Source organism: Protomyctophum bolini (assembly GCF_963924005.1).
Source record: "Protomyctophum bolini genome assembly, chromosome: 23".
NCBI classification, from domain to species: domain Eukaryota; kingdom Metazoa; phylum Chordata; class Actinopteri; order Myctophiformes; family Myctophidae; genus Protomyctophum; species Protomyctophum bolini.
In genome coordinates this window covers 15,465,906-15,486,262 of record NC_137884.1, presented here as the reverse complement: position 1 = coordinate 15,486,262, position 20,357 = coordinate 15,465,906, and the positions used below count along the sequence as shown (strand labels likewise).

At 48.3% G+C, this 20,357-nt stretch overlaps 1 protein-coding gene across 1 annotated transcript in view; it reads right to left on the bottom strand.

Moving 5' to 3' along the window:
• Positions 1-20,357, bottom strand: part of exoc4 (exocyst complex component 4) — a 153,663-nt gene that overhangs the window by 61,078 nt on the left and 72,228 nt on the right. Inside the window, exon 11 of the mRNA XM_080757717.1 lies at positions 20,219-20,315. Within this exon, the coding sequence (XP_080613843.1) occupies positions 20,219-20,315 (97 nt within the window). The remainder of the gene's footprint in view (positions 1-20,218; positions 20,316-20,357) is intronic.

Sequence of the window (20,357 nt, the reverse complement as noted above, 5' to 3'; positions counted from 1 at the left end):
ACAGCCGACAAGTGGCTGAGAAAGCAGAGCGGTTATGAGAGACAAATTGGAGCTAAATACAAAAATATGAATCATAATAATTGGAGTTGGTGAAAAGCTTGCAATTGTGTGTTTCTACAGTATGAGTGTGAAGCACACACACACACAGACACACACACACACACACAGACACAGACACACACACACACACACACACACACACACACACACACACACACACACACACACACACACACACACACACACACACACACACACACACACACACACACACACACACACACACACACACACACACACACACACACACACACACACACACACACACTCCTTTTGTCCCCTCTCCTCTCAATTTAATTAATACCAGCTGGTAGAATTAAGGGGAACAAATGGCAACCTTGGGAGCAGAAAGGAGAGGGCAGGCGAGGAGCCGCTATCTCTATGATCCCCGTCATGTTAAAGACACTGGCTGCACACTGTCTGTGTCCGAGTATGAAGCCAGTGGAAAAGTCAAACTCCTCTCCTATTCCTCTCCTCCATGCTTAGCTGCTACAGTAAACCCCCCTGCGTTGCGTCAGAGAGCACTTTCACGGTGTGCCGGTCAGCAAGTTTGAGTCTATACCGCAGAAAGGCTGACTAGCTAAAGACTAAAATTGATTGTAAAGGGACTGCAGAGCAGCTAACGTTGTCGAGGAGGAACAGGGGCTTTTGAGGGGATGTTTTGAAAAGTTGCATCCTCTAACGTATTCTACAAGCCACCGCCAAGAGCCACAGCAATTCACAAGTTTTTCTATGAAAGCTGCACAATAATAATTTCCGTCTCCTGGCAGAATATATATCGCCCCCTCTGACAGGAGAGCACTGGACTCCGGTGAGGAGGAACAGTAATTACCTGGGTGTAAGTGCCGTTTAATCACTGACTAAATGGGAGCGGAGGTCGTGTTAAACTCAACTGTAATGAAAACAGAGCAGCATCACTCTGAGAAGGCCCTGCGTGCACAACAGCTTCTGAACTCACAAGTGGGCAATTTGAAGTTAACAGGCAGCTAAAACTTCTGCCATTTGATGTTGTCCTGCGAAGCACACCTTCTTATTCTGAAGCACCACTGTGAGTCTCTCTGACGGATTGCTTTTTTTCTTTTAAAACTATATCGCCTGGGTCTCCGAGGCCATCTCTGACGGTAGATTTGTGTTATGTCAGCCAAAGTCTCAACAAAGCTATTTCAAATGTAGTCTGTCCCGAGCACTCTTTTTATGTATACAGCGGGCGTGATTTTACAGGGAAAGGCTAATGACTGACAACTATGGTGGATTATTACTGCATGCAATATTGGTAGGATGTCAGGGATCTCCATATATGGCCATAAAAGTGACACAAACACAAACACAGACAGACAGACCCTCTGGTAATGGCTGCAATGGGTACATCATGCATTACATAAGCGGGTGGGGAGCTTGCGTTCCCGACTTTTATCATCCCCATTCCCATCAGAGACCATTAGGGTTATATGGAGGATGCATCTGAACATGACATATTCTATTGTTAGTTTGCCGAGAAATAAATAAACAAATAACCTTCAAGCTCACAGTGCCACGCCTTGTGGAGCTCACAGGTCGGCTATTATCGGAAATCTGTCTGAAATAAATTTTGCCACGACTGGAAATGAGTCCTGGCGACTGATAACTTGTGTGTGTGTGTGTGTGTGTGTGTGTGTCTGTGGGTACATGAGCACACGGTCGCATGTGCGTAGTTATCAAGTGCTATGCCTGGTCGAATCACCGGTTCCCACCTCCCACCCACACATGCCTGGGTTTTCTGTGCCTGAAGCCCCCGCCCCTGCGCCCGCCGACAGACGCAGCGAGCGGATCAATCAATTACATCTCCACTCCAGCAATCAAACAAGGTTATTATCAGGCAGCGGCTCGTCGACCTGGAAAGGCTAACCCGGGCCAATCAAAGGCCTGGCTGTGATGTGGGGGATGCCGGCGCCGCGCCCGCTCGACTGACAGTAACACGGAGTGGCAGCTTCATGTCGTCAGGGGAACAACGGAAAGGATGCACCGAGGATGGAGGGAGAGGAGAGGAGAGAAGTAAAGGACAAAGACTGAATTTAAAGGAAGGAGGAGATAAGACCATCCATCTGTCTTCACCTTGACGTTTAGACTCTGAAGGACAGGAGGAGAGTGGACAATCTACAGGGTTTTCCTCCCACCCTTAAAGCAAAGACTGGGGACCACCCACACACTAACAAGGGACGCCCCCACACACTGACAAGCACTTGGAATCGTTACATTTAATGCCTGTTCCACACAGAAATATTGTGAACATAGCCGAACAGAACTAGATGTGTAAGTGTTTCAAATCAGTTCTTAGGTAATAATTTGGCCAATATTTATTTTACCACTTTTTATAGAATAGTGTGTTGGTTTGATTTGACATCATTGGTCGTGTTAGTATTTTTCATTTTAGAGGTATTAAACGCCCTGTATGCACTGTGTACTGGGTTGGTTTGTTTACTGTTGAGTGAGCAAACAATGTTGCACATTAAGCTAATCATCTGGGGACCCCCAAAAACATAACTTGGGGACCCTTAACCCACAAGTTGAGAACCACTGAGCAGAGTGGGAGATATTAGGAACTCTGTGTTCTTAGCAACAGCTTAAACAACATTCTGTGTCACAGTTAGCTCCTCTCATAGCAACCAACCGGCAGGCTGCCTTCAATTATTACACTCTTTTAAAAAGAAGCTACAGAGTCTCACGTTCATTCAACTGCTGCTAATAACGGACACACGTGTGCACCTATGCACACACATGTGCACATGATTGACGCACGCACACATCGGCGCAATATTACTTTATTATCAGCTGTCACATTTGCGTATAAACGCACACGTCCGCACGCACATTCATTCACACATCTAAATACAGTAAATAGTAGGCTAATCACAATTGAATACATTCAATCAAGGACAATCGCTCGTTGCATAGTCTGTGTGTGTGTGTGTGTGTGTGTGTGTGTGTGTGTGTGTGTGCGTGCGTGCGTGTGTCTGTGTGCGTGGTGATGCGTGTGTTTATGTGCGTGCATGCGTGTGGCATTAGAAGTGAACAGCATGCGAACATCTGTGTGCAACGCTGACCTGGACGTCTGGCACCGACTTCAAAGGCCTGCGTTGTGTGAATGTGGCGCGCACACACACACACACACACACACACACACGTACATGTGTTCTGATACACATTTGAATTTGCATTGTGTGGTGTGTGTGTGTGTGTGTGTGTGTGTGTGCACGCGCGCGCACACACACACACACACACACACTCTTTCTAATCTCATTGGGATCTTGCCAGGACACTACCCCGTGTCCTATGGGTCCCCCAAGCCAGCGTGGAAGGACAACCCTTGGGGGACATTCAGTATATTTACAGTATAAGTACTGTGGATACTAGGCTACTTCACCTTCAAACATTCAGGCTTCTGTGTTTCTGTCACCCTGAGTGGACGTTAAAAATGACCCCAACATGTCAAATAAATAAATAAAAGTGCATGTGAGAACTTCACCCATCAGTGCATTCAGAGTGGACTTCATAAGAAGAGCCCCTGTTGCCATGGAGACAGCCGCTGATTCCATTATGGGATGGATCAGCACAATCCACCGGTTTATCCACTTTTTATATAGTCTCCGAAAAAGACCCCCTCAACAGCCTGCCTAATCCCCTGCACAATACCAGATGTGTGTGTGTGTGTGTGTGTGTGTGTGTGTGTGGGTGTGTGTGTGAGAGTGAGTGTGTGTGTGTGAGTGTGTGTGTGTGTGTGTGTGTGTGTGTGGCGTGCGCGTCTATATATCATCTGAAGGGTGGAAACATCATCTACAAACTCAAAATGCTCAAGACGTGTAGCTTCACGTCAAGTTTCAAGCTTGTAGATCTGCTACTTTCGATTATTTTGTGTGCCGCTGTACAGTTTCACGATGTTTGTGCACCCCTTTTGTGATGAAGAAAGGCATTGAATTAAGAATTTCTTTCATCAATGAAACTAAAAACAAAACAAGAGCAAAAAAACGAAACATAAAAACATTTGAGATACAAGGTTTCTGCCTCTGAGGCACACACACATCAGTATAAAAAACTAAATTACTGACTAATCGGAAAAGTAATCAAGCAACCAAATAATTGCAGAAAAGAAAATAGTGGCTTAGTTGGAGCAGTATTCTGTTATCTCCACCTCCACTGCTCTCCTGATATCTTTCTTTTCTTTTCCTTTCTTTTCTTTTGATCCTCCCATCTGTTCTCTTCTCCCCTGCCTCCCCTTTTCTTTCTGGAAGTCTTTCTCTCTCTGACCTTTCCAGTGTATAAAATCCCTCTCTTGGAGCTGCTCTGTAATTCCCAGCTCTGAATTCTTTAGGAGGTGGAGGTGAGGGGGGGGGGGGGGTTACTGAGCAAACTCCTCCTGAATAAGAGAGGAAAGAACAGCAGTGCGTGCGTGCGTGTTGTGTACGCAGACTGCGCACATTAGCCGAAAACAGACGTTCTATAAAGCTCACAAAGTGTCGCAGTGCAACTTCATTGGTAAGGGTCGATCAAGTCATTAATAGGCAGTGTGTGTGTGTGTGTGTGTGTGTGTGTGTGTGTGTGTGTGTGTGTCTCTCAATACATATTGATTTGGGGGTCGTTGACATGGAAAGAGTTTGAGAACGGTTGATTTAAATTTTAGACGGTATGATTTTCAATAATGTCAACCATACAGACGTGGCTGGATATATGGTGAAAGAAGACATTGCTATACAACTTTATATTGAGATGACTTCTCACGACTACGAAAGCAGATTATCAGTCACATGACTTGGCACTGACCTGGCACAATACATTTTCAGATGGAGTGTTATATAATGTTGGGGTTCCTTGGCACAAACAAAGTTTGAGAACCACTGACTTAGAAGGCATTTGTAGAATCGGCATGATGTCTTAATGGGATAACCACTTTCCAGTGGTGGATAAAGTACTCACATTGTTTACTTAACTAAAAGTACCGATACTGCATTATAGAAGTACTCTGTTACAAGTAAAAGTCCGGAATTCAAAATGTACTTCAAGCTCACGCATTGTTCGAGGAAAAGAGCCAGAGAAGATGGTAATTATAACAGTACTCTAAGCATGCGCGAGCACATTCCGGGACGTGATCGTAGTGAATATGAATATTCCGTGACTACTAAAAAGGTAAGCAAATATGGAAAAAAAGGCTGGCAGTGACTAAACACAGGAAAATGATCCAGCAGGAAAGCACGCACATCTCAATACGGTTGCTGAACAAAAATACGTACAGATGAAAGGAGATGTAGTTCGTCTTGAGCTCCACATTTCTATTTCATGGAGAAGGATCCAACGTGTCGACCCCTTCGGGTCTTCGTCAAGTAAATGTACTTAATTACTTTCCACCACTGACACTTTCAACCTGGTATCTCTATTTTTGGGATGTCAGAGGTGATTTATGTTTCCCTTTTTTAATAGCTGAAAATAGCCCAAAATGTGTCTATGAGCTATAAAGATTGGATATATTTTACTACTTCTGGCGATACTGTCACATGACACACAAGTCTAAAATAGGGTAGATTAATAAATTATAATACAGGCCATTAATATAAAATGGGACATTAAAACATAAAAAAGATGAAATATAGAGAATGTAAGCTTTCTGCCCGACAGCACATTCCGTCCAACTTCAGTTTATTGCCATAATATCATTCCATAAATCGTCTAATTGCAATCATAATATGATAATCTCATTATTATGAGATAATCACAATTACCTTGAATGAAAATGTTCATTTCATGTCCAAAAACAGTGGAAATACAGTAGCCGATCTACAAGCTCACAATATGTCGCAATGACGATGCGTTGTGAGCTCACAGATCATCTTTTTCTACTATATTTTAAAATGTTGCAAAAGTATACAAAATATTAAACACATCAGTAATTTATTTTGATATCAGTTACAAGTTACAAGACTTTCTCGCTCTCTCTCGCACACACGCACAGCTCACGCGCACACACACAATCGCGCACAGTCGCACACACAGACGCGTGCGCGCGCACATCTTTAACGTCGTTAAATTGGCATTTTAGAAAAGGTGCAGAATGCAGATACCCTGAGCCTGAGAACTGTGACCAACCCATCCAGACATTAAAAGGCGTAGTTCACCCACAAAATGAGACATTTTCTACCAATTACACACCCCATAAAGCCTTGAATTCATGGAGATTAGGTTTGTTTCTGTCACATTCCTAAGCCAATAATTTGATAACGGGCGGAGACTGTGGTAGGCGACTGGTAGGAGACTGTGGTAGGAGACTGGTAGGAGACTGTGGTAGGAGACTGGTAGGAGACTGTGGTAGGAGACTGGTAGGAGACTGTGGTAGGAGACTGTGGTAGGAGACAGTGGTAGGAGACAGTGGTAGGAGACTGTGGTAGGAGACAGTGGTAGGAGACAGTGGTAGGAGACTGTGGTAGGAGACAGTGGTAGTAGGAGACAGTGGTAGGAGACAGTGGTAGGAGACTGTGGTAGGAGACAGTGGTAGTAGGAGACAGTGGTAGTAGGAGACAGTGGTAGCACTCAAATGCAAGGTCATTGAGTCTCCTATCGACTCCACCGGTCATCATCAGATCCATGGGGGTGTGTAATTGATAGAAAATAAGTCATTGTTTGGGCGAACAACTCCTTTAACACTCCATACTGTATGTTGGTTTGTTTACCGTTGAGTGAGAGAACAATGAAAATCATATATAAAACCAAGTTTGAGAACCACTGCCATAAAACACGCATACACACACACACACACACACACACACACGTCGTGATGCCGAGGTATTGATCTGAACATTGTGTGTGTTGTTGATACCCGAGTGAAGTTACTTTTTTTTCCCTTCACACCAACCGGAGGTTTACAGAAGAGAAAATCAATATGGTCTCCGTTGGGTGGAAACCTTGTACATCCTAAACAATAGTTTATTTTCAGGAGATGGAACGGAACGAAGAAAGAACCCGTGTTCCAATGTAGTCCTTATTTAGTTCACAAACTCTTGTTACTTCTAATTGGTCCAATACAGTATTTATATTTAAAACACACCTAACCACTTTTTCACTTTCAGATGCTTTACTTTTCAGGATTAAAATTCTAACATAGCAAAAGCAGCAGATCGACGAGGTCGAAAGTCGAAACGCGTCGCGAAAGCTTGCGGATCTGCTACTTGTGATGTGTTGGTGTGACGCTGTAGCCACAACGTGGTCAAGGATCTGCTACTTGTGATGTGTTGGTGTGACGCTGTAGCCACAACGTGGTCAAGGATCTGCTACTTGTGATGTGTTGGTGTGACGCTGTAGCCACAACGTGGTCAAGGATCTGCTACTTGTGATGTGTTGGTGTGACGCTGTAGCCACAACGTGGTCAAGGATCTGCTACTTGTGATGTGTTGGTGTGACGCTGTAGCCACAACGTGGTCAAGGATCTGCTACTTGTGATGTGTTGGTGTGACGCTGTAGCCACAACGTGGTCAAGGATCTGCTACTTGTGATGTGTTGGTGTGACGCTGTAGCCACAACGTGGTCAAGGATCTGCTACTTGTGATGTGTTGGTGTGACGCTGTAGCCACAACGTGGTCAAGGATCTGCTACTTGTGATGTGTTGGTGTGACGCTGTAGCCACAACGTGGTCAAGGATCTGCTACTTGTGATGTGTTGGTGTGACGCTGTAGCCACAACGTGGTCAAGGATCTGCTACTTGTGATGTGTTGGTGTGACGCTGTAGCCACAACGTGGTCAAGGATCTGCTACTTGTGATGTGTTGGTGTGACGCTGTAGCCACAACGTGGTCAAGGATCTGCTACTTGTGATGTGTTGGTGTGACGCTGTAGCCACAACGTGGTCAAGGATCTGCTACTTGTGATGTGTTGGTGTGACGCTGTAGCCACAACGTGGTCAAGGATCTGCTACTTGTGATGTGTTGGTGTGACGCTGTAGCCACAACGTGGTCAAGGATCTGCTACTTGTGATGTGTTGGTGTGACGCTGTAGCCACAACGTGGTCAAGGATCTGCTACTTGTGATGTGTTGGTGTGACGCTGTAGCCACAACGTGGTCAAGGATCTGCTACTTGTGATGTGTTGGTGTGACGCTGTAGCCACAACGTGGTCAAGGATCTGCTACTTGTGATGTGTTGGTGTGACGCTGTAGCCACAACGTGGTCAAGGATCTGCTACTTGTGATGTGTTGGTGTGACGCTGTAGCCACAACGTGGTCAAGGATCTGCTACTTGTGATGTGTTGGTGTGACGCTGTAGCCACAACGTGGTCAAGGATCTGCTACTTGTGATGTGTTGGTGTGACGCTGTAGCCACAACGTGGTCAAGGATCTGCTACTTGTGATGTGTTGGTGTGACGCTGTAGCCACAACGTGGTGAAGGATCTGCTACTTGTGATGTGTTGGTGTGACGCTGTAGCCACAACGTGGTCAAGGATCTGCTACTTGTGATGTGTTGGTGTGACGCTGTAGCCACAACGTGGTCAAGGATCTGCTACTTGTGATGTGTTGGTGTGACGCTGTAGCCACAACGTGGTCAAGGATCTGCTACTTGTGATGTGTTGGTGTGACGCTGTAGCCACAACGTGGTCAAGGATCTGCTACTTGTGATGTGTTGGTGTGACGCTGTAGCCACAACGTGGTCAAGGATCTGCTACTTGTGATGTGTTGGTGTGACGCTGTAGCCACAACGTGGTCAAGGATCTGCTACTTGTGATGTGTTGGTGTGACGCTGTAGCCACAACGTGGTCAAGGATCTGCTACTTGTGATGTGTTGGTGTGACGCTGTAGCCACAGCGTGGTCAAGGATCTGCTACTTGTGATGTGTTGGTGTGACGCTGTAGCCACAACGTGGTCAAGGATCTGCTACTTGTGATGTGTTGGTGTGACGCTGTAGCCACAGCGTGGTCAAGGATCTGCTACTTGTGATGTGTTGGTGTGACGCTGTAGCCACAACGTGGTCAAGGATCTGCTACTTGTGATGTGTTGGTGTGACGCTGTAGCCACAACGTGGTCAAGGATCTGCTACTTGTGATGTGTTGGTGTGACGCTGTAGCCACAACGTGGTCAAGGATCTGCTACTTGTGATGTGTTGGTGTGACGCTGTAGCCACAACGTGGTCAAGGATCTGCTACTTGTGATGTGTTGGTGTGACGCTGTAGCCACAACGTGGTCAAGGATCTGCTACCTGTGATGTGTTGGTGTGACGCTGTAGCCACAACGTGGTCAAGGATCTGCTACTTGTGATGTGTTGGTGTGACGCTGTAGCCACAACGTGGTCAAGGATCTGCTACTTGTGATGTGTTGGTGTGACGCTGTAGCCACAGCGTGGTCAAGGATCTGCTACTTGTGATGTGTTGGTGTGACGCTGTAGCCACAACGTGGTGAAGGATCTGCTACTTGTGATGTGTTGGTGTGACGCTGTAGCCACAACGTGGTCAAGGATCTGCTACTTGTGATGTGTTGGTGTGACGCTGTAGCCACAGCGTGGTCAAGGATCTGCTACTTGTGATGTGTTGGTGTGACGCTGTAGCCACAACGTGGTCAAGGATCTGCTACTTGTGATGTGTTGGTGTGACGCTGTAGCCACAACGTGGTCAAGGATCTGCTACTTGTGATGTGTTGGTGTGACGCTGTAGCCACAGCGTGGTCAAGGATCTGCTACTTGTGATGTGTTGGTGTGACGCTGTAGCCACAGCGTGGTCAAGGATCTGCTACTTGTGATGTGTTGGTGTGACGCTGTAGCCACAACGTGGTGAAGGATCTGCTACTTGTGATGTGTTGGTGTGACGCTGTAGCCACAACGTGGTCAAGGATCTGCTACTTGTGATGTGTTGGTGTGACGCTGTAGCCACAGCGTGGTCAAGGATCTGCTACTTGTGATGTGTTGGTGTGACGCTGTAGCCACAACGTGGTCAAGGATCTGCTACTTGTGATGTGTTGGTGTGACGCTGTAGCCACAACGTGGTCAAGGATCTGCTACTTGTGATGTGTTGGTGTGACGCTGTAGCCACAACGTGGTCAAGGATCTGCTACTTGTGATGTGTTGGTGTGACGCTGTAGCCACAACGTGGTCAAGGATCTGCTACTTGTGATGTGTTTGGTGTGACGCTGTAGCCACAACGTGGTCAAGGATCTGCTACTTGTGATGTGTTGGTGTGACGCTGTAGCCACAACGTGGTCAAGGATCTGCTACTTGTGATGTGTTGGTGTGACGCTGTAGCCACAACGTGGTCAAGGATCTGCTACTTGTGATGTGTTGGTGTGACGCTGTAGCCACAGCGTGGTCAAGGATCTGCTACTTGTGATGTGTTGGTGTGACGCTGTAGCCACAACGTGGTCAAGGATCTGCTACTTGTGATGTGTTGGTGTGACGCTGTAGCCACAGCGTGGTCAAGGATCTGCTACTTGTGATGTGTTGGTGTGACGCTGTAGCCACACGTGGTCAAGGATCTGCTACTTGTGATGTGTTGGTGTGACGCTGTAGCCACAACGTGGTCAAGGATCTGCTACTTGTGATGTGTTGGTGTGACGCTGTAGCCACAACGTGGTCAAGGATCTGCTACTTGTGATGTGTTGGTGTGACGCTGTAGCCACACGTGGTCAAGGATCTGCTACTTGTGATGTGTTGGTGTGACGCTGTAGCCACAACGTGGTCAAGGATCTGCTACTTGTGATGTGTTGGTGTGACGCTGTAGCCACAACGTGGTCAAGGATCTGCTACTTGTGATGTGTTGGTGTGACGCTGTAGCCACAACGTGGTCAAGGATCTGCTACTTGTGATGTGTTGGTGTGACGCTGTAGCCACAACGTGGTCAAGGATCTGCTACTTGTGATGTGTTGTGTGACGCTGTAGCCACAACGTGGTCAAGGATCTGCTACTTGTGATGTGTTGGTGTGACGCTGTAGCCACAACGTGGTCAAGGATCTGCTACTTGTGATGTGTTGGTGTGACGCTGTAGCCACAACGTGGTCAAGGATCTGCTACTTGTGATGTGGTTGGTGTGACGCTGTAGCCACAACGTGGTCAAGGATCTGCTACTTGTGATGTGTTGGTGTGACGCTGTAGCCACAACGTGGTCAAGGATCTGCTACTTGTGATGTGTTGGTGTGACGCTGTAGCCACAACGTGGTGAAGGATCTGCTACTTGTGATGTGTTGGTGTGACGCTGTAGCCACAACGTGGTCAAGGATCTGCTACCTTGTGATGTGTTGGTGTGACGCTGTAGCCACAACGTGGTCAAGGATCTGCTACTTGTGATGTGTTGGTGTGACGCTGTAGCCACAACGTGGTCAAGGATCTGCTACTTGTGATGTGTTGGTGTGACGCTGTAGCCACCAACGTGGTCAAGGATCTGCCTACTTGTGATGTGTTGGTGTGACGCTGTAGCCACAACGTGGTCAAGGATCTGCTACTTGTGATGTGTTGGTGTGACGCTGTAGCCACAACGTGGTCAAGGATCTGCTACTTGTGATGTGTTGGTGTGACGCTGTAGCCACAACGTGGTCAAGGATCTGCTACTTGTGATGTGTTGGTGTGACGCTGTAGCCCCAACGTGGTCAAGGATCTGCTACTTGTGATGTGTTGGTGTGACGCTGTAGCCACACGTGGTCAAGGATCTGCTACTTGTATGTGTTGGTGTGACGCTGTAGCCACAACGTGGTCAAGGATCTGCTACTTGTGATGTGTTGGTGTGACGCTGTAGCCACAACGTGGTCAAGGATCTGCTACTTGTGATGTGTTGGTGTGACGCTGTAGCCACAACGTGGTCAAGGATCTGCTACTTGTGATGTGTTGGTGTGACGCTGTAGCCACAACGTGGTCAAGGATCTGCTACTTGTGATGTGTTGGTGTGACGCTGTAGCCACAACGTGGTGAAGGATCTGCTACTTGTGATGTGTTGGTGTGACGCTGTAGCCACCAACGTGGTCAAGGATCTGCTACCTGTGATGTGTTGGTGTGACGCTGTAGCCACAACGTGGTCAAGGATCTGCTACTTGTGATGTGTTGGTGTGACGCTGTAGCCACAACGTGGTCAAGGATCTGCTACTTGTGATGTGTTGGTGTGACGCTGTAGCCACAACGTGGTCAAGGATCTGCTACTTGTGATGTGTTGGTGTGACGCTGTAGCCACAACGTGGTCAAGGATCTGCTACTTGTGATGTGTTGGTGTGACGCTGTAGCCACAACGTGGTCAAGGATCTGCTACTTGTGATGTGTTGGTGTGACGCTGTAGCCAACAGCGTGGTCAAGGATCTGCTACTTGTGATGTTGGTGTGACGCTGTAGCCACAACGTGGTCAAGGATCTGCTACTTGTGATGTGTTGGTGTGACGCTGTAGCCACAACGTGGTCAAGGATCTGCTACTTGTGATGTGTTGGTGTGACGCTGTAGCCACAACGTGGTCAAGGATCTGCTACTTGTGATGTGTTGGTGTGACGCTGTAGCCACAACGTGGTCAAGGATCTGCTACTTGTGATGTGTTGGTGTGACGCTGTAGCACAACGTGGTCAAGGATCTGCTACTTGTGATGTGTTGGTGTGACGCTGTAGCCACAACGTGGTCAAGGATCTGCTACTTGTGATGTGTTGGTGTGACGCTGTAGCCACAACGTGGTCAAGGATCTGCTACTTGTGATGTGTTGGTGTGACGCTGTAGCCACAACGTGGTCAAGGATCTGCTACTTCGTGATGTGTTGGTGTGACGCTGTAGCACAACGTGGTCAAGGATCTGCTACTTGTGATGTGTTGGTGTGACGCTGTAGCCACAACGTGGTCAAGGATCTGCTACTTGTGATGTGTTGTGTGACGCTGTAGCCACAACGTGGTCAAGGATCTGCTACTTGTGATGTGTTGGTGTGACGCTGTAGCCACAACGTGGTCAAGGATCTGCTACTTGTGATGTGTTGGTGTGACGCTGTAGCCACAGCGTGGTCAAGGATCTGCTACTTGTGATGTGTTGGTGTGACGCTGTAGCCACAACGTGGTCAAGGATCTGCTACTTGTGATGTGTTGGTGTGACGCTGTAGCCACAACGTGGTCAAGGATCTGCTACTTGTGATGTGTTGGTGTGACGCTGTAGCCACAACGTGGTCAAGGATCTGCTACTTGTGATGTGTTGGTGTGACGCTGTAGCCACAACGTGGTCAAGGATCTGCTACTTGTGATGTGTTGGTGTGACGCTGTAGCCACAACGTGGTCAAGGATCTGCTACTTGTGATGTGTTGGTGTGACGCTGTAGCCACAACGTGGTCAAGGATCTGCTACTTGTGATGTGTTGGTGTGCCGCTGTAGCCACAACGTGGTCAAGGATCTGCTACTTGTGATGTGTTGGTGTGACGCTGTAGCCACAACGTGGTCAAGGATCTGCTACTTGTGATGTGTTGGTGTGACGCTGTAGCCACAACGTGGTCAAGGATCTGCTACTTGTGATGTGTTGGTGTGCCGCTGTAGCCACAGCGTGGTCAAGGATCTGCTACTTGTGATGTGTTGGTGTGCCGCTGTAGCCACAACGTGGTCAAGGATCTGCTACTTGTGATGTGTTGGTGTGACGCTGTAGCCACAACGTGGTCAAGGATCTGCTACTTGTGATGTGTTGGTGTGACGCTGTAGCCACAGCGTGGTCAAGGATCTGCTACTTGTGATGTGTTGGTGTGACGCTGTAGCCACAACGTGGTCAAGGATCTGCTACTTGTGATGTGTTGGTGTGACGCTGTAGCCACAGCGTGGTCAAGGATCTGCTACTTGTGATGTGTTGGTGTGACGCTGTAGCCACAACGTGGTCAAGGATCTGCTACTTGTGATGTGTTGGTGTGACGCTGTAGCCACAACGTGGTCAAGGATCTGCTACTTGTGATGTGTTGGTGTGACGCTGTAGCCACAACGTGGTCAAGGATCTGCTACTTGTGATGTGTTGGTGTGACGCTGTAGCCACAACGTGGTCAAGGATCTGCTACTTGTGATGTGTTGGTGTGACGCTGTAGCCACAGCGTGGTCAAGGATCTGCTACTTGTGATGTGTTGGTGTGACGCTGTAGCCACAGCGTGGTCAAGGATCTGCTACTTGTGATGTGTTGGTGTGACGCTGTAGCCACAACGTGGTCAAGGATCTGCTACTTGTGATGTGTTGGTGTGACGCTGTAGCCACAGCGTGGTCAAGGATCTGCTACTTGTGATGTGTTGGTGTGACGCTGTAGCCACAACGTGGTCAAGGATCTGCTACTTGTGATGTGTTGGTGTGACGCTGTAGCCACAGCGTGGTCAAGGATCTGCTACTTGTGATGTGTTGGTGTGACGCTGTAGCCACAACGTGGTCAAGGATCTGCTACTTGTGATGTGTTGGTGTGACGCTGTAGCCACAACGTGGTCAAGGATCTGCTACTTGTGATGTGTTGGTGTGACGCTGTAGCCACAACGTGGTCAAGGATCTGCTACTTGTGATGTGTTGGTGTGACGCTGTAGCCACAACGTGGTCAAGGATCTGCTACTTGTGATGTGTTGGTGTGACGCTGTAGCCACAGCGTGGTCAAGGATCTGCTACTTGTGATGTGTTGGTGTGACGCTGTAGCCACAGCGTGGTCAAGGATCTGCTACTTGTGATGTGTTGGTGTGACGCTGTAGCCACAACGTGGTCAAGGATCTGCTACTTGTGATGTGTTGGTGTGACGCTGTAGCCACAGCGTGGTCAAGGATCTGCTACTTGTGATGTGTTGGTGTGACGCTGTAGCCACAACGTGGTCAAGGATCTGCTACTTGTGATGTGTTGGTGTGACGCTGTAGCCACAGCGTGGTCAAGGATCTGCTACTTGTGATGTGTTGGTGTGACGCTGTAGCCACAACGTGGTCAAGGATCTGCTACTTGTGATGTGTTGGTGTGACGCTGTAGCCACAACGTGGTCAAGGATCTGCTACTTGTGATGTGTTGGTGTGACGCTGTAGCCACAACGTGGTCAAGGATCTGCTACTTGTGATGTGTTGGTGTGACGCTGTAGCCACAACGTGGTCAAGGATCTGCTACTTGTGATGTGTTGGTGTGACGCTGTAGCCACAACGTGGTCAAGGATCTGCTACTTGTGATGTGTTGGTGTGACGCTGTAGCCACAACGTGGTCAAGGATCTGCTACTTGTGATGTGTTGGTGTGACGCTGTAGCCACAACGTGGTCAAGGATCTGCTACTTGTGATGTGTTGGTGTGACGCTGTAGCCACAACGTGGTCAAGGATCTGCTGCTGCTTCTGATGTGTTGGTGTGACGCTGTAGCCACAACGTGGTCAAGGATCTGCTACTTGTGATGTGTTGGTGTGACGCTGTAGCCACAACGTGGTCAAGGATCTGCTACTTGTGATGTGTTGGTGTGACGCTGTAGCCACAACGTGGTCAAGGATCTGCTACTTGTGATGTGTTGGTGTGACGCTGTAGCCACAACGTGGTGAAGGATCTGCTACTTGTGATGTGTTGGTGTGACGCTGTAGCCACAACGTGGTCAAGGATCTGCTACTTGTGATGTGTTGGTGTGACGCTGTAGCCACAACGTGGTCAAGGATCTGCTACTTGTGATGTGTTGGTGTGACGCTGTAGCCACAACGTGGTCAAGGATCTGCTACTTGTGATGTGTTGGTGTGACGCTGTAGCCACAACGTGGTCAAGGATCTGCTACTTGTGATGTGTTGGTGTGACGCTGTAGCCACAACGTGGTCAAGGATCTGCTACTTGTGATGTGTTGGTGTGACGCTGTAGCCACAACGTGGTCAAGGATCTGCTACTTGTGATGTGTTGGTGTGACGCTGTAGCCACAACGTGGTCAAGGATCTGCTACTTGTGATGTGTTGGTGTGACGCTGTAGCCACAACGTGGTCAAGGATCTGCTGCTTCTGATGTGTTGGTGTGACGCTGTAGCCACAACGTGGTCAAGGATCTGCTACTTGTGATGTGTTGGTGTGACGCTGTAGCCACAACGTGGTCAAGGATCTGCTACTTGTGATGTGTTGGTGTGACGCTGTAGCCACAACGTGGTCAAGGATCTGCTACTTGTGATGTGTTGGTGTGACGCTGTAGCCACAACGTGGTGAAGGATCTGCTACTTGTGATGTGTTGGTGTGACGCTGTAGCCACAACGTGGTCAAGGATCTGCTACTTGTGATGTGTTGGTGTGACGCTGTAGCCACAACGTGGTCAAGGATCTGCTACTTGTGATGTGTTGGTGTGACGCTGTAGCCACAACGTGGTCAAGGATCTGCTACTTGTGATGTGTTGGTGTGACGCTGTAGCCACAACGTGGTCAAGGATCTGCTGCTTCTGATGTGTTGGTGTGACGCTGTAGCCACAACGTGGTCAAGGATCTGCTACTTGTGATGTGTTGGTGTGACGCTGTAGCCACAACGTGGTCAAGGATCTGCTACTTGTGATGTGTTGGTGTGACGCTGTAGCCACAACGTGGTCAAGGATCTGCTACTTGTGATGTGTTGGTGTGACGCTGTAGCCACAACGTGGTGAAGGATCTGCTACTTGTGATGTGTTGGTGTGACGCTGTAGCCACAACGTGGTCAAGGATCTGCTACTTGTGATGTGTTGGTGTGACGCTGTAGCCACAACGTGGTCAAGGATCTGCTACTTGTGATGTGTTGGTGTGACGCTGTAGCCACAACGTGGTCAAGGATCTGCTACTTGTGATGTGTTGGTGTGACGCTGTAGCCACAACGTGGTCAAGGATCTGCTACTTGTGATGTGTTGGTGTGACGCTGTAGCCACAACGTGGTCAAGGATCTGCTACTTGTGATGTGTTGGTGTGACGCTGTAGCCACAACGTGGTCAAGGATCTGCTACTTGTGATGTGTTGGTGTGACGCTGTAGCCACAACGTGGTCAAGGATCTGCTACTTGTGATGTGTTGGTGTGACGCTGTAGCCACAACGTGGTCAAGGATCTGCTGCTTCTGATGTGTTGGTGTGACGCTGTAGCCACAACGTGGTCAAGGATCTGCTACTTGTGATGTGTTGGTGTGACGCTGTAGCCACAACGTGGTCAAGGATCTGCTACTTGTGATGTGTTGGTGTGACGCTGTAGCCACAACGTGGTCAAGGATCTGCTACTTGTGATGTGTTGGTGTGACGCTGTAGCCACAACGTGGTGAAGGATCTGCTACTTGTGATGTGTTGGTGTGACGCTGTAGCCACAACGTGGTCAAGGATCTGCTACTTGTGATGTGTTGGTGTGACGCTGTAGCCACAACGTGGTCAAGGATCTGCTACTTGTGATGTGTTGGTGTGACGCTGTAGCCACAACGTGGTCAAGGATCTGCTACTTGTGATGTGTTGGTGTGACGCTGTAGCCACAACGTGGTCAAGGATCTGCTACTTGTGATGTGTTGGTGTGACGCTGTAGCCACAACGTGGTCAAGGATCTGCTACTTGTGATGTGTTGGTGTGACGCTGTAGCCACAACGTGGTCAAGGATCTGCTACTTGTGATGTGTTGGTGTGACGCTGTAGCCACAACGTGGTCAAGGATCTGCTACTTGTGATGTGTTGGTGTGACGCTGTAGCCACAACGTGGTCAAGGATCTGCTACTTGTGATGTGTTGGTGTGACGCTGTAGCCACAACGTGGTCAAGGATCTGCTACTTGTGATGTGTTGGTGTGACGCTGTAGCCACAACGTGGTCAAGGATCTGCTACTGCTGATGTGTTGGTGTGACGCTGTAGCCACAACGTGGTCAAGGATCTGCTACTTGTGATGTGTTGGTGTGACGCTGTAGCCACAACGTGGTGAAGGATCTGCTACTTGTGATGTGTTGGTGTGACGCTGTAGCCACAACGTGGTCAAGGATCTGCTACTTGTGATGTGTTGGTGTGACGCTGTAGCCACAACGTGGTCAAGGATCTGCTACTTGTGATGTGTTGGTGTGACGCTGTAGCCACAACGTGGTCAAGGATCTGCTACTTGTGATGTGTTGGTGTGACGCTGTAGCCACAACGTGGTCAAGGATCTGCTACTTGTGATGTGTTGGTGTGACGCTGTAGCCACAACGTGGTCAAGGATCTGCTACTTGTGATGTGTTGGTGTGACGCTGTAGCCACAACGTGGTCAAGGATCTGCTACTTGTGATGTGTTGGTGTGACGCTGTAGCCACAACGTGGTCAAGGATCTGCTACTTGTGATGTGTTGGTGTGACGCTGTAGCCACAACGTGGTCAAGGATCTGCTACTTGTGATGTGTTGGTGTGACGCTGTAGCCACAACGTGGTCAAGGATCTGCTACTTGTGATGTGTTGGTGTGACGCTGTAGCCACAACGTGGTCAAGGATCTGCTACTTGTGATGTGTTGGTGTGACGCTGTAGCCACAACGTGGTCAAGGGCGTTGGTGTATGAAAGAAACACAAAAGATGGAATTAAGAGGTTTCTGCCCCGACAGCAACGACCTTTAGCAGCTGTGAAGGATGTAGTGTTAAGTGCACTGGAGGAAGCAGTACAGTGAGGATTATGGCAACACTGCGTCAACGTTATAGACACAAATATAATGCTTTGACTGGAGACTAAATGCATTACTCCACAATCTAATTACTATCAAATCATACTTTGTATCTTTTAGCTTGTTTTGTTGGGGTGTGTGTGTGTGTGTGTGTGTGTGTGGGGGGGGGGGGTGGTTTCACACACACACACACACACACACACACACACACACACACACACACACACACACACACACACACACACACACACACACACACACACACACACACACACACACACACACACACACACACACACACACACACATATTTTATTAGTTGGGAGCTGCCAGAACTGACTCTACTGTGTTGCCTTTTTCCTGGAACAAGTCTTCTGGTGGACGTACAATATGTATGACAATAAGGAGTGTTTTTGGAAGACAGAACATCAACAGCAACCAATGATCATCATCTATGGAGGAAATAGGCGCGTGGGGCAACGCAGACTCTAAAAGCATCAAGACATCTGAATCCAGGAAATGGCCGGTTCTTTTTAAAGAGGGGTCGGAAAATGACACTGACGAAACACAAGGCAACATAAAGCCACATTCATCACGTCTTAATGCAACGGGGGGGGTTGTGTACTTGAGCAGCAACACAGCAAACTGAGTGTTTAATGGATCCCAGAGTGTGATGTATCGTTGCACACAGGGCCAATCTAATTATCAGTCTGTACTATTAGATTTCTACCAGCCAACTGGGGCCTCGCAGCTACACAGAGAGCCAGCCAGACACGCAGTATTACCGCTAGAGGCAACTCCTCGGTATGCTAGAATGTAATGGAGAACACAATCAGAGTTTAAAGTGGGGTGTCACTAAATCCCAATTTAAACATCCCCCATGTCAGGGAGAAAGGGGGAGGGGGGGAAAGCAACAGGAAAATAGTCTAGAGGCATATTACGATATTACGTCATCCCGCCGCTGTGATGTAAAGACGTTTATGTGAAACTTTTAAAAGGGTTGCGATCGATAGGTGGCCCCCTCTAAGAGGACGCGTAATCAGATTAGTCGACAATTTACTGGTATTGAGTCATCATGTCCCAGCGTTCGTGTATGGTTGGTCAGTGTCTGGCGTGTCCGTCTTTTTGACGGACGGGGGATTCGACATGACGGAACAATACCCTGGTTTAAGGGAACATACTGAATGGAAGTGGTGTGTGTGTGTTTGTGTCCTTCTGACAGCCGTTACTGTCAGAAGAACTAGCTTACTTATGGGAACTGCGTGAGTAAGTTATGCACGCACGCACACACACACACACACACACACACACACACACACACACACACACACACACACACACACACACACACACACACACACACACACACACACACACACACACACACACACACACACACACACACACACACACACACACACACACGTGGGCAGCAAAAAAGTGTCTATTTGTCTTCAGTGTATATGAATTCAATGCAGCAGTAGCTCCAAACAACAACAACAACTCTGACATCAAGAAAGTGCAGAGAGGGGACTGGACACCAGGGTGAAAATTTCAACACAGAAACACTTTGAGACATAAGTTTTCTGCTGTAAGGAAATGTTTCGCAAAACCTCAAGAAAGAGTGTGTGCATGTGCGTGCATGCGTGCGTGTGGGGAGTGGGAGCTTGGTTGTTCTGTACCTGAGAAGAGGCTGGAAGATCACAGTGATGTTCCTGGCTCCTGGCTTGCACACAAACTTCATCTCCCCTCCTTCGATCAGGTTGTCGTCGGCTCCGCCTGCCAAAAACACACAGACGGACAGCGAGAAGAACAGGAGCG